At 33.3% G+C, this 14,928-nt stretch overlaps 1 protein-coding gene and 5 non-coding genes across 6 annotated transcripts; 4 read left to right on the top strand and 2 right to left on the bottom strand.

The window, feature by feature from the left end:
- The first annotated feature begins 1,193 nt into the window (after positions 1 to 1,193).
- Positions 1,194 to 1,265, top strand: TRNAC-GCA (transfer RNA cysteine (anticodon GCA)). The gene has a single exon. It is a non-coding gene; the product is annotated as a tRNA-Cys (tRNA).
- A 1,447-nt stretch (positions 1,266 to 2,712) lies between these two features.
- TRNAC-GCA (transfer RNA cysteine (anticodon GCA)) lies at positions 2,713 to 2,784 on the top strand. Its single transcript has one exon. It is a non-coding gene; the product is annotated as a tRNA-Cys (tRNA).
- A 961-nt stretch (positions 2,785 to 3,745) lies between these two features.
- Positions 3,746 to 3,817, bottom strand: TRNAP-UGG (transfer RNA proline (anticodon UGG)). The gene has a single exon. It is a non-coding gene; the product is annotated as a tRNA-Pro (tRNA).
- A 770-nt stretch (positions 3,818 to 4,587) lies between these two features.
- TRNAA-AGC (transfer RNA alanine (anticodon AGC)) lies at positions 4,588 to 4,660 on the bottom strand. The gene has a single exon. It is a non-coding gene; the product is annotated as a tRNA-Ala (tRNA).
- Positions 4,661 to 4,947: 287 nt separating this feature from the next.
- On the top strand, positions 4,948 to 5,019 carry TRNAC-GCA (transfer RNA cysteine (anticodon GCA)). Its single transcript has one exon. It is a non-coding gene; the product is annotated as a tRNA-Cys (tRNA).
- A 977-nt stretch (positions 5,020 to 5,996) lies between these two features.
- LOC108373881 (farnesol dehydrogenase-like) lies at positions 5,997 to 7,716 on the top strand. The gene is made up of 2 exons (XM_017629822.1): positions 5,997 to 6,661; positions 6,752 to 7,716. Exons 1-2 carry the CDS (start codon positions 6,089 to 6,091, stop codon positions 6,926 to 6,928), a joined length of 750 nt encoding a protein of 249 aa, XP_017485311.1. The 5' UTR covers positions 5,997 to 6,088; the 3' UTR covers positions 6,929 to 7,716.
- Positions 7,717 to 14,928: the final 7,212 nt, after the last annotated feature.

The raw sequence follows: 14,928 nt of genomic DNA, 5'->3' as shown, positions 1-14,928 counted from the left end.
TAAGAAAAAATAATAATTTTTACATTTTAAAATTGAATAATGAAATTTAATAAAACGCTGTTTTCCGATGTACGTCATTATCAAAATTAAAAAATAAATACCAATAACAATAACAAAAAAGCAAGTATCTTAAGAGAAGTTCTGGAAACATTTCCTCAGTTAGTAATTTCAAATGTTGTTTGCTTCTGCCAAAGCATATTAATCAGGTCAGAGCAGCTGGTTTGATATTTTTTTCAAATTTTTTAGTCTCTAAATTGTCAAATATTGTTTATTTATTTATTTTTTTTTTTTGACAAAAACTCTTAATTGGCAAAATGTATATGCATTTGAATCTTCGAAAACAGCGATTGAAAACCAGCAGCATTTTGGGCAAAGAAAGAAAGTCGCACCAATTTTCAATTTTTTTTTTTATTACAATTTTCTTGTTTAAATTTTTTTGTTTATATTTCACATCGCCAACTATGATATGTATTTCAAAAAAGTAGACTATTTTTTGGCACTTTAGGTACCAGAAGCAACAACTAAATACACGTAAATGTTGTTTTCGCTCTACGGTTAATTTTCAAGTTTGAGTTTATAAACGAAATTAAAAAAAAAAACTAATTTTTTTAATAATATTGAGCTTAACCGCCAAAATCAACGTAAGCAACATTTTTTCAAAATTTTACTGTTGCTGCAATAATGTTCTTTTTGAGTAAAGTTTAAAATAAGATTTAGGTGGTTTTGGTTAAAGCTTGGACAATATTTTTATAGAAACATAAAAAAATTTTGAATATTTAAAAATAAAAGTCGACGCGTGGTCACTTGTTTGAGTCACTGTATGTAAATAATAATAATAATAATTTAAATATAGCATACATAATTATTTAATTATTTATTTCAGTTAATTTATCAGCTTACCGAAATAATTAGAGAACCATGAAAAATACTCAACTGTGTAGGTGCATAAATATGACTGTATGTACGTGATAATTAGCGCTCATCTCTAATTCATGGTGAAGACATGCATACGTGGGTAATTTCATACTCACCAGTTGTTGTGTAAATATTTTCACCAAAAGCAAAATCAGGCAAAAACAGCAAAAGAAAAGCAAAGTCAACATATTCACCATAGCAAGTAAAAAACAACAAGCCACTCACCACATCCGAGCAACGCACGCTCATTTACTAACTTGGCACAACGATGACAGCGTGGGGATATAGCTCAGTGGTAGAGCATTCGACTGCAGATCGAGAGGTCCCCGGTTCAAACCCGGGTGTCCCCTTGGTTAATTTTTTTGTTTCACTTTTTTTTTTATTCTATATTTTATATTTTATTTCATACATTAAAAAAACAAAACAGATTGAGGATATATTAATTAATGCATTGCTTGGTTTTCTATTAACACTGCTAATGTATGTACATACATTTATACAACGTACAGCAATGGACAGAAAAACGACGCCGTAAGCCTAGCAAACCTTTACAGTCAGAAGGTGAACTAGAAAATTAAATATTCACGTCGCATGGGAGCAAACCAGCAGTGGACAAGTGGTTAAAAAATAAAAGAACTCAGGTAAGAAATGGCTTTTGTTAGTTTGTGCAATGGTATGAAATGAGGTTTTTAAAGAAGGAACTCACAAAGCTTCCAAGTAGCATCCAGGCAGTAATCGAATTCAAAGCTACTCGTGAATAAATATTTAATATGTTTCTTATATTTTATATCTTAATGACAACAATGGAAATTGAACAACTAAAGATTAAATTTTAATGACTAAATACATGTATACAATCAGAGCTCAAAGAACTGACATCATCTAAAGATTTATTTTTATTCACTAAGAAGCAATTTTTAGTTTTGGAATGTGTATTTATTATTTTAGTTAACACTTAATAAGCAAAACATGCAGAGAATTGTAGTAGCTTGCATATATTATATATTTTAAAAGATAATACAAAGCTTTGTGAGGGAAATTAAACTTAAAAATATTCATTTTGCTTGTGGGCGATTTGCGTGAAATTTTAAATTTTTTGTGGCATTGTGGGTAATTTAGATTTCTTGTACATACATAAAAAAAAACAGATAAGATTATCGTTAAGCGCCATTTCACTAACGAAAGTCCTTCATAAACTCAAAATTAATTAACAATAAAAATAAAATAATTTTAGAAATTCGCGAACTAGTAATATTTTTCGAGACTTTGGAGAAAATCTATTGTCGCGCTCTTGATAAAGTGCATTGCAAACTTCAATCGCGATTTTCAAAAACCTGCAGAAAGTAACATACATCAATTGTATATCCAGGCGACGATATGTACATACAGGGACTCAAACGAATGACCACGTGCTGACTTTTTTTTAAATATTCATAACAATTTTTTTGTGGTGATGGCTTTTTCGTTTTTTTATAAAACAAGTGAAATTTAAAAGATGAAACTTTGATGACAATTTTTTGAATTTTCCTAAATAATTTATGAAGTTCGAAACTGTGACAATATTTTTTTGGTCACATGTTTGACCCATTGTACGTTACATATGTATATAAATTCCGTATTATCACAGTAAATTGTCTATTGTTTATACCATGTCCAAAAATTGTGTTAGAACTTTCTCTAAATTTAATATAACGTTCCCCACATGTGTAGCGTGCGAGGGTAGTCAATATACATACATACTATTTATCTCCCCAGTAGAATTTACTTTGTGAGTAATTTGCCGCGCGAACGCCAACTGGGGATATAGCTCAGTGGTAGAGCATTCGACTGCAGATCGAGAGGTCCCCGGTTCAAACCCGGGTGTCCCCTTAGTAACATTTTTGATGATAACTTCTTTAATTTTTACTTTTTTAATATTAATTGTCTTAATATGTATGTATTTATGTAAAATTTGTACAATGCAGAAAATGGTTGTCTATATGCTTCCCAAATTTAGTGTACATACATACATATGTAGTTCGAAATAAGTTTGAATACAAATAACATGTATACATACCTATCAGGGTGCCCATCGAAAATGCTTTTTTGTAAATCAATCCCCAGCGTGATCAATTTGTGATTGCCCTACATTTTGTTTCTATATTTTCAACAAATCACTTTTCAAGCGTAACGGTGAGTCATTTTCGAACCTTTTTTTAATCGCGAAGGCGAGTAATCTGTTTTTAATCATCAAAGGTGATCGACAACAACAAGGTGATTTTTATAAAAGTAATCTTCCATATGCTAGGTGGGAATGTACACAAGTACATAACCTTGTAACGTAATGTATATAACTAACGTTCGTATCTTTTTTCGGTCAAAAAACAGTATGGAAGAAAATAATAACACAGTCGGCAAATAAAATAACCAAAAATCAACGCCAATGCTTAGCCCATTGAAACTTGCTCCTTAATAAGCTACAAAACTGCAAGCTTGGAATTTTTCTAAAATTTGTGAATACAAAGTTTGTTGTTGTGGATTTTTGTTTTAAATTTGATACAAAGTTTGTAATGTATATTCATATCCCTATATTTTTACATAATATACATAATATACATATGTGCATTTTTAAAACATGTTCCCGCGAAAATTTAGGCAGCAAAATAGTATAAATGCAGTAATTTTGGAAAAAACCGCAGCACCCTGTATGTACATATGTATTGTACCTATTGCAATTAATGAATTCTTTCTGTTTGCAAAACATATGCACTTGACCGTTAACATAGTGCGTAAAAATTAAATTTATGATTTTGAATAAAAAAATAAATATAGGAATTAAAAAAAAACTGCCGGGCTCAACCGGGATTTGAACCCGGGACCTCTCGCACCCAAAGCGAGAATCATACCCCTAGACCATTGAGCCGCATGCAATGGGGCTGTACATTTCACTATATCAAATGTATACATGCGCATTATAGCTTATCTGAATTTCACCACATTCACCTCAAAAGTACAAAACCAAACACGCCAGTAACGTTGCCACTGTGTCAGAAATTAGAAGTATACATATTTTCCTTATTGAGTACGTATGTTTGTATGTACATTTGGGTGCACATTTGGGTAATACATACATGAGTACATAAGTATGTGCATAAGTATGTATGTGACTACGGAAATATATAATTTGATATTTTTAATATGAACCCAAGTTTAAGACTTTGTAAAAAATATTCAATAACTTTTCTTTTGAAGGTTTTACGTGGCTAAAAATTACCGTTGATTTTAAGATTTTCTTTTGTCGCATTTGCTTCAATATAACGAATAAACACAATTTAAATGTATGTTGAAGAAGTCCCCAACACTTTCCACAAAAAAAAAATCCAAAAAAAACGGTAATTTTTCACCATTTGAAACTTGCACATCATGCTAAAATTGCAAAATTCAAAAATTTCTGACTGAAAAGTTTGAAATCAGAGTGAAAGTTTGTTGAACTTTTTGTAATTTTTTACAAAGTTTTAAACTTGGGTTTTTTAGAGAATGAACTGTATTTTAATTGAAAATCCTTCGCCATAGGCAAGTCAAATCGTCTCGTGATCAGAAACTTAAATCGAAGCTACTTAGCTTAATTTAAAATTTCCATCGAAATCTTGAAAATTTTATTTAAAAAAATAAAAATTATAAAAAACTTCGAACTGGAGATGCGGGGCATCGATCCCCGTACCTCTCACATGCTAAGCGAGCGCTCTACCATCTGAGCTACATCCCCATGTGCTGTTTCGCTGTCCAATGTACAATACAACAGCTGCTACCAGACACTCTTTAGGCTTATTTACCTACTTGTTGAATTGAACAAACTTCCACTTTTTATTTGCTATAGCATTTCTATTTTTAGCAGAATTCTCTCTTGCTCTCTTTGTATAAAATAAAAATTAAAAAAAGCTTGTAAAAAAGAACTCCTGTATTCAGTTTGTACAGCGTTGCAAATACTGAACACAAACAACTAAACATTTGTACGTTCGCTTTAGTATCCCTTTGACGCAACGGTAGATATGTGGGGATATAGCTCAGTGGTAGAGCATTCGACTGCAGATCGAGAGGTCCCCGGTTCAAACCCGGGTGTCCCCTTAGTAAATTTTTTGTTTTGTTTTTCAACAAAAATTTTTACTTTTTTAAGCTTTTCTGTTCTGTTTTCAATGTAAATGAGTAAAAGTAAACATTCATTACGTGTGCTGCAATTTTTTAAATTGAATGTTTATTATTTTTCTATGAAAGTACATTGTTATATAATAAAAATCAAGTAAGCCTGAATTTCATAATTTTGACAAAAACAAATATTCGAGCTTTTTAATAAAATTGCTTAGAAATATTTTGAGTATTCAATTCAATTAAATTAGGACCTACAGTGGAGCTTTGGCAATTTTTTTTTTTTGTTAAAGAATTGTCGAACATACATACTTTATTTGCAAAAAATGTGTTACACCGCCAAAAATTCCAAAATTTTTTCTAAACATTCTTATAAAAAAGTTTGAAAATTTCATGCAATTATGTTAAAATTCATCGAATTGTCCTAATTTTTGTGGAAAGTTTCAAATTCGGTGTTTTTTTTTTTTGATAACTATCTGTACTTGCGTGAAAACATAATACATATTACAAAAAAAAAAAACAAAAGAAAAATAGCCAAAACTTATTAAAATGTCGCTTCCCTATTTATATTTTCGTCACCGTATGCCTCTATGCACTAGAAGTCTCCTGAAGATAACCAGAATTTTCTGATCGAAAATATTGATTTGCAAGAATTCTATACCATTTCTACGAAATTTGTTTTTTTTTTTTCAAGATAAAAAAATAGGGGCATATTTTTTTGGTACAGAGAGCATAAAAATTCCGACCTTACTTTTTCACATCCAGTTTTGGGCCACCCTAATGTACATCCATACATCCATCATAAACAACCTCTAACACACTAATATCTGTCAATGTAGCAACAAAACCCAAGTTGTCTTATCTGTTCCTGCCAAATGCTCTGCTCTTCGCAAATTTTACAAATATGCAATGCAAATCTGGCCGCTATGCGATCAGTCTCTGCTCCTACTCAGCGCTTAGTAAGCCGTGGTGCCGTGTCGCAACCGCTCGCCACTGATAGCTCCTGGCATCGTTTTTAATTGAATTTGAAAAAAAACTTAATTTTCAAAACATGAATCGTTGGCGAAATCGCGTGGCTGTGGTAACCGGTGCGAGCTCGGGCATTGGTGCCGCCTGTGCCAAGTTAATTCTGGCCCAGGGCATAAAGGTAGTGGGCATCGCGCGCCGCTCCCAGCGCTTGGAGGAGCTCAAGCGTGCCCTACCCAACAACCAGCAGCAACTCTTCCACTTCAAGCAGTGCGACGTAGCACAGGCAAGGCAGGTGAATGCCGCATTTGATTGGATCGAGCAGGAACTGGGCGGCACTGACATACTCATCAACAATGCGGGCATTCTACGCGAAGGCAATCTGGTGGATATGCCTATTAGTGATGTACTCGATGTTGTAAATACGAATTTATTGGGGTCAGTCTATTGCCTGCAAAATGCTTTCAAAAGCATGCGAAAGCGCGCCTATCCGGGACATTTGATATTCATTAATAGCATAGCCGGCTTGCCGGGCTACAATCCAGGCATGGAAGAGCCCAGCTTAAATATTTATACACCAACAAAGTTTGCTTTGAGCGCGATTAATGAGATTTGTCGACAAGAGTTGATAACGCTAAAAGCAAAAGTCAAGACAACGGTGAGTGAGTGTGCCGTGAGCAGCAGTCGAATATTGCAAACTGTAGATTATCATTCAGCTCCTTATATATTTATTTTGAATTTTGCACAGAACATCAGTCCCGGCTGGGTCTCCACTGAATTCGTGTCAGACGAGTCCAAGGCGCAGTTGGGTGATGTGATTCTGCAGGCCGACGATATTGCCAATGCGGTCATCTATGCGCTTTCCACGCCGCCGCATGCACAGGTGCAAGAGATTACGCTGCGCGCCTTGGGCGAGTGGTTCTGAAGTGGTGCAGTGGTGTGTGTGTGCATGTAAAGAGGATTCCTGCAAAATGTGGGACTAGGTTAAATACTAGTACAGGACCACCACGCTACCTTGTAACCAACCAGGTCAGCATACCTGGTCCTCCAATGAGTAAATGGGACAGAAGCAAAGGGGTAGGAGAGCCAACAATCACACACTGAAGAATAATGCGAACGCACACTCACCCATACATACACACTGAAACAAACTGTTATTATGCTCGTCGTAGCTTGTTTATATACAAACTTACATATATGCCTCGTGGTATTTATTTTTACCTTAAACGAAATGAAATTATGTTTGTTGTTGTTGCTTTTTGTTTCTATTGTTTACTTTGTATTTGTACCACCGCGAACTACACAAAATTTTAGCCAGTTTCCGTCTGCGGCCAAGCTGATTGTTTTCAAACGATGAAGTCATTAAATTGTCATCACCTGGTAATCATAAAATCTTATTATGTATATGTATTTGTTGCTCTCGCAGCTATTGATATTGTTTGCGGGCGATAAGTGCCCTCCAATAAGCAAATTATGTACGTAGTTAATAGCAACAGGCGTTTCATGTGAAATTAATTAGAGGCGAGTAGAGAGTGCGAGCGAAAAACAAATCAGAGCGTGAAACAACAAGTGTGCCGCTTGTGGGCTAATTGCAACAATAATAGAAATTTCGCAGCAATTGAATTATGCTGACTGTTCTATTGACAATAAATGTCAGCTCTAAGCGATTAAATAATTCAAACAGGCAGTTAAAGGAGACTAGTTAAAAACAAATAAATGGAGAAGTATACACAGAAATGTAAATTGGATGTACATTAGGGTGCCCTTCTAAAATGCCTTTTTTTCTTGGAAATTTCAAGACCCTACCCCCTAATTTTATTCGTTTTTATGAGAAACATTATTGCATATTTTTATAGATTTATTAAAGGTCATTCAGAGCACAATGTGTTTACTAAATTTGGTCGAGATCGGTCAAGTAGTTTTTGAGATACGCATATATCATATAAGTGGGCGGTGCCACCCCATTTTCCTAAAATTTCTTGCAATACCCCTTTTTTCTAAAGTGCGATTGTATATATCAATTTTGAATAAATATTTATGAACTCCTTAGCCACACTGCTCAAAAAACTGAAATTCCGGTCATACACAATATAAATCGGAAAAAAATCGAGTTATAATAATATACAAAAAATCAGTTATATCAAATAAATTTAATAACAGCAAAACTTATCCTAAATTTTTGAAATTTTTTTTTTTGTCGAGGGTGTTGCGTATTTTCGTCCATATAAAGATTTTGTTCACATGCATGCATACATATGTTAACCCAAATTTGAAGAGGTTACAGGTCATAAAATTAATATTACTTTTATAAAAAAAAAATCACAAAAAAATTGCAAATTGATAAATTTTGTAAATATTAAAATAATTATTATTTATATGAATGATTGAATGAGTCACTGTATCTTGAACATAAGAAATTTTGTTGTGGAACCATGAAGAAATTTAATTGATAATGATCCAAAATTTATAGGGATAAAATTGGTATTTTTATATTACACTGCACTGTGGGAAATTTGGCCAAACTTAGGGGAAAAACTAGAGTTTTTGAAAAATTTTGCCAAACTATATTAATTTGAATTGAAAGCACAAAACGGTCTGAATTTCTTAGTTTTTTCAGAAATCGGAAGAGTTGCAACATGAAATTGCAAATACCAAAATTTTTCTAAAAATTCTGATTAAAAAGTTTGAAATTTTGTTTCAACTTTGCCAAAGTTTCCAAATTTTTGTACAAAATTTGAAATATGGCTTTACATGGTTTTTGTCAGACTTTATAAAAAAAACTAGCAGAATAGCAATTTCGAAACAAGTAACTTTTTTAATTCACAGCAGAAAATTAAATGAAAGTAAAGCAATAACACCAAAAAGCGCAAAGCTGATGAAAATGCGAAAATTTGTAAGCCTCGATCCAACGTAGATAATAAATTGCATAAACCATTGGAGCTGAACTTTTCAAGTAAGTATACTTACTTACTTAAGTATACTTACATATATGTAAGTGCAATGAAATGCCTGGGGCATTACTCAAATAGCTCAAAAGTATGCATGTATGTATATATGCAAAAAAGTTTGACACACAGGCACCTTCAAGTTATAATCAAGTTTAATTAAAAAGTTAAAAAGAACGTAAGAATGCGAAAAGTAAGCAAACTATGTCGGCTGTAAACAGCAACAATATACCACAGGTATGTATGTAATATGTATACATATACAGTGGTCCACAAAATAATAGGAGTGCGATAACTACTTTGATCGGTTTTGGCTATTTGTGTTTTGGTTATTTAATTTTTGATATTTTTCTATGAAAGTCTAGCTGGTTATACAACAAACACCAAATAAATTCACATTTTAATCTTTGTACAAAAATTATAAAAATTCGGAAATTTTGACAAAAATTTCAAACTTTTTAATTAGAATCTTTAGAACAACTTTTGGTATGCAGTTTTGTAGCCGATTTAATTTTGGTGCAAGTTTTAAGCTGCCAAAAAGTTCCTCCTTTGATTTTTGGAAATTTTTGTTTTGCTGACAGTGTTCTCTATATAAAAGAAAATTGTCGAACACACTTTGTATGGACTAAACATGAAACAGCTTCAACCTAATAGAAGTGCAATATATTGACCAGTTTTGGGCTATTTGTTTTTTGTTTGTTTAATTTTTTTTAATTTTTTTTTTTATAAAAGTCTGCTGGTTTTACAACAAAAATCCAGAATTCAAACTTTGTACCAAAATTATAAAAAATTTATATTTTTTTTCAGATTTTAATCTTTGTACAAAAGTTGTAAAAATTCTGCAAATTATCACCAAAATCTCAAATTCGATTCCATTGTCATTTCCGTGGTAATCGCGTTTTTTGCTGGGTAAGTGCATACAAATATACATGTATGTATGTATGTTTGTATTTACGAGAGTGGGTTAAATCCTTACCTGCGTGATGATGATGACAAGTTCGTGTAAGTGCATGGTGTGCGCCTTTGAATACTAAAGGCGACAACACGAAATTTGGTTGCTTATTCGAAACTTTTTTACGCTAAGTTTAACAATACGCAACATTAACGCGCTCAAACACGCACATATTTTCATGACCTCGCATTTTTACCACGCTTATATAAACTCGCTGTCTTTTTTGCACTCCACTGATCTTTGTTCTCATCGTAGCTTTTTTGCCGTTTCCGGGTATAAACGCGGCCTGGCTGAATGTTGTATATTTTAACCCGAAACCCAGAGTCTTATTCTGACTAATGTTTTAAAAAAAAACGATGTTGCGCTCGCATGTGTCACATCCCCATGTATGCGCATTAGGGTGGTCCAAAAATGCATGTGGAAAAAGTAAAGTCGGAATTTTTATATAGAAAAAAAAATTTGTTTTGAAATAAAAAAAAGCTTTTTAGAGGTCGCTCAAAGCGCTCAATGTTTTCCATGTTTTTTTTTGTATATGGGTAAAAACCATTTTTCGTAGAAATAGTATAGAATTCTTGAAAATCAAAATTTTTCGATCGGAAAACTCTGTTTCTCTTCGGAAGATTCCCAATAATAATACCCAAGTATCTATATAACTATTTTTTCATAGTAAATATATTTTATAGGTCCGCCAAAACCTCCCGAGAATGCCAGAAAATGCAATGGGGGATAAATAAAAAATTCTTTAGTATTAATAAGTGATTAAATAAACAATTGGATATTATTATTGGAAGTCTTCTGAAGGGAACCAGAGTCTACCGATCGAAAAATATTGATTTATAAGAATTCGATACCATTTCTACGAAAACTTAATTTATTCCCAGCGACCTCCAAATAATTTTTGCGTTCAAAAAAAATAGGTATTATACGGGGTGAGTGCATTAAAATTACGAGTTTACTAATTTTGAACCACCCTAATGCACATGCATGTATAACATATCATGTACGAGTATGCATCACGAGGTAGGCATCAATTGTCGCTGCGCAGTTTTTATGCCTGTAGCGACATAATGAGTAACTCAAAAATTAGGATACGCTTTAAAAAAGGAATAAAGAGCGAAGAGGGGCAAAGGTGAAAGGTGGAAGGCCAAAGAGCGAAGGTAATATTTCACTTCAACGCGCAGGCATAACACATATACACACATATGTATGTATGTATATGTGTGTGTGTATGTGTCTATGTATGCACACGAGGAAAATGTAAATAAGTAGATACTATTTCAAGGCTTAACGGTCTTGGCTGAGTGGCTGTCATTTGTTGCATATGCGGTCGGCGATTTATGTGGTGACAATAAAGTAAAAATATATGTTTATGGTTTCTTTATGCGCTCACCTACACACGTGCCGAAATACATGTATTTGCATACACGTACGCTCTCACACATAAGTAAATTAAGTTAAAGGCTCCCTTCCCTGTATTCATTAAGAATTAAATAACATTTTATATGCACCCATTTCTGGTAATTAAGGGGCTTAATGAATAGGTATTTCGATATCTTTGTTTCATTACTTCAATGTAAGCATAACAAACAAAAATGGCTATAAAAAAACTCTAGTGTATTAATGCGGTGATGAGAAGACTCAGGCGCAATGATCCTGTCGCCGATGAAAAAATACTGCAGCTAAGTCAAAAATATTTTGCGCACCATTTTTAATTTGAGGCATTTTAAGTTGCTTTATTCAACTTAAGGTAAGCTCTATTGAATTGCAAAGTTGAAATTAACACCAGTGATGCCAGTCAAATGCCAGATGGATTCTAACAACATCAAGCAGTTTTTGTGAAAATCGCAGATACATAGAGAGTATTGAATATAAGCCCTCGATATCACAATTTTGAACTGAAAAAAAAAAAAAAACAAAGAGTCAGAATCTCCGAAGTGTACCAAAAATTTTTTCGAAGGTCCAGCGTTTTTCTGGTTCACGAAGATAAAAAAAATTACAAATTGACCAATTTTTTATTTTCGTAGTTATAGAAACTAATCACTTTTTTTGAATTAGTTCGGATTTTATTGCGCCGCGTAATACGAATGTTTCGGCGTTTTTCTCCTGACGCGCAACCTATGTGTTTCGTTTCAACACGAAGACCGTTGTAGATTACAAGAAGATAATAGGTATGTTAGCTATGGTCAAAACCGCTCTCATATGTACATTAAGACCCAGACACAAAGGAGTTGAAGGTAGTGAAAGAGGAAACGAGCTAGCCGAAGCGGCCATTATCTCTCTTCAGCAAAGGGAAAACAATACATATTCTTTAACGTTGCCTAAGAATTGAGAGCAATGACAATGACGCATTGGGAGAAAAACTCAAATTTGTTCTAAAACAAAAAATCTAAATTAAAATTCAAAAAGCATAATTACAGAAAAGCCCGTTAAAAATGCTTTCAAAATCTATAGTTTTTTTAGCTTATCGTTGATTTTTGGATTTTTTTTTTTTTGTTGAAGGTGTTGCTCATTTTGTTCATATAAAAAAAAAATCATCGGAGAAAATTACTGACACTGTCCATAAAAAAATTGTCAGAAATCAACTGTATACATACTAAAATTACTAAAATTGGATGGGCTACAAAACTGCATAGTCAAAATCTTTGTCTAAGAAATCGAATTAAAAAGCTTGGAATTTTTACGAAAGTTTGTTATTATAATTTTTTTAATATTGCACAAAGTTTGAAACTTGGATTTATTCGGTCTTTGTTAAAGAATAAGATAGTTTTATAAAAAAAAAATATTTAAATTAAAGGACAAAAAGATGAATTGTTAAAACTTGTCAATATGTGGTGCGATTGTAATTATTATACGGGTTGTACGTCTTTTTCATTTATATCCATAAGCTTATAATGCAGCTCTTAACAAAAATCACAAATTTTTCATTACATCTGTTGCTTGAAAAAAATACTTTATCATGGCTGTAAGTTTTATTGTAGAAATATATGATTTAAGAAATTTTAATAGAAGAAAATTTCTTTTTCACTCATTTTTTCTTAAGAGCTGTATTCTGAGCTTTAACATTCATTTCTACGACCAAAACAAATCTATCAACTCTCATGGAAACTATTCTCAGTATAAAAAAGCTACTAAAATTAAAACAACTTCCGACAAAAACCTTGCATATTTCTTTGTACATATGTATGTACAAATCTGAAAGCATTAGCTTCAAAACAACACTTCACGTCATTACGACTTTCATTTATTTACGCAAAAATAAAATCATTGTACGACGATTGCTGGAGGAAACTGCAAAAGAAAACACGCAAAATCTAAGGTAAATGTTTCACATTCGCACTCGCGCACACACAACTACACACAAAAGTAATAACATTCCGCACATCAACCACCAAGATGCAATGCCATTTTGAGTCGAAATGCCAGAGGAATTCTGTTATTCGTCGTACACACATGCGCATTTGCAACTTACAGTCAGTAAACAAAAGTCGGAATAAGCACAACTTCTTGGTTGGAAAATGCAACCTCCTCGAACCGCACCGAAAGTGTCGTGTCATCGTCGTCAGTCAGCTTGGTTGCATTTAAGTCACTTCGGTTGTCACTTTTACTTCAAGCAGTCGAAGCTAAAAACAAGCCAAGCTATACGTAAAGCGGCAGGCAATAGCAGCTGCACACAAGCAAAGATGCATTTCAAAGTAACAGCGAAGCGGAACGCACAGAGCTCGGTGTTTTATTTTTGCTGCCATTCTGCTTCATAACTGCAATTTTTATAACGAATCACTGCGTCAGTAAGTGTGCTTTAAATTTTGCAATTTTATGCTAGTTTACGCAAAGCAAAGCAAAAAAAAAAGGTTTAGGTACCGTCCTTTTCTTAGCGCTTTCACCTCCCGCTCCCACAAACCGCCATTCGATTGCAGGCGTTTGTTCTTCATGTTTTATTCAATCACAATTTACATATGCAAAATGTGTGTGTGTGCCGCGGAGTGAAAGACCAAATAAGAAAGGGAAAGCGCGACTGGGACAGCATTTGGCATTTGGCATTTGCCAGTTGACACTCAGCAGCTACTGGGTAGCAGCTAGCAGCTAAAGGAATAATAAATGGCGGATAATCAAGCAAAAGTTTTATTTTTTTTAGTTCAGCATATAAATAAATTGTAAGCACAAATGCAACGAAGGGACTGGCATTCGAATGAGCGTTGTATCCACTAAGCGCGTTCTACATTTTTAATGCTTTGCTAGTAACATAGTTTATTAATAATTCAGTTACTTAGTTCTATTTGTGTGGAGAAACTTCGCCACTTGGGGGTTTACTTTAAACTTTTGATACATTAAAATGAAGCAAAGCTTTGGCCTATAGTGACCTATGTTGCCTAATGCCCAGCAGGAAAAATAAAGTTCTTAGTTTCGAACATTTACCCTACATATCGTTACCATAATATAAAAAGGTCCTAACTCATTTTCTTTCGCGATTCTACTTTGTACAAACGTTGATGGATTAAGCCCTGTATGCAGCTCTCAAGAAAACGGTCAAGAAAAAGTTGCCATTATTTCGTGTGTGTGTCCAAGGAATTTTGACATTTTTGATACCTCACAGCCTGTTGCCTCACTCTTTCCTGAAGAAATAATGGAACGGGCATATTATTTATATATTGTGCTCTTTTCACAAAAAAAAACTTTAGAAAACCGTAGTAGAAAGCGTAATAAATTTCTTAAGAACTGCGTACTGCCGCACAGTGTAAGATTTGACCCATCTAGGTGCTTTTAATTCTGTAATTCGAAATCTATTGAAGATAGATTAATGAAATTTTGCACAAGGTGCGTTATAAGATAGGTGAAGCTTTTTACAAAAAATTGGTAATTTATAGTTACTGTCATGCCACCCTATTATATAACTGCAATTTTTAAAAATGCAAAAACTGAAATATTTAACTAACTACAAAGGCTAAAGTGCCCAAAATTGATATTTAGAATTTCCCTGTAAGAAGGAATTATATACTGACAGAAATGGACTTAAAAATAAATATATTTTTT

This window comes from Rhagoletis zephyria, unplaced genomic scaffold, assembly GCF_001687245.7.
Source record: "Rhagoletis zephyria isolate East Lansing unplaced genomic scaffold, Rhagoletis_zephyria_1.1 Rzeph_scaffold_07117, whole genome shotgun sequence".
Taxonomy (NCBI): domain Eukaryota; kingdom Metazoa; phylum Arthropoda; class Insecta; order Diptera; family Tephritidae; genus Rhagoletis; species Rhagoletis zephyria.
This window is presented reverse-complemented; position numbering and strand designations above follow the sequence as displayed.

What these genes read in the sequence shown, in the direction of transcription:
- LOC108373881 (XM_017629822.1), top strand. Translation starts at nt 6,089, where the DNA reads ATGAATCGTTGGCGAAATCGCGTGGCTGTGGTAACCGGTGCGAGCTCG. An exon ending in AAGCAAAAGTCAAGACAACG is followed by an intron (nt 6,662 to 6,751) that starts GTGAGTGAGTGT and finishes AATTTTGCACAG; the next exon opens with AACATCAGTCCCGGCTGGGT.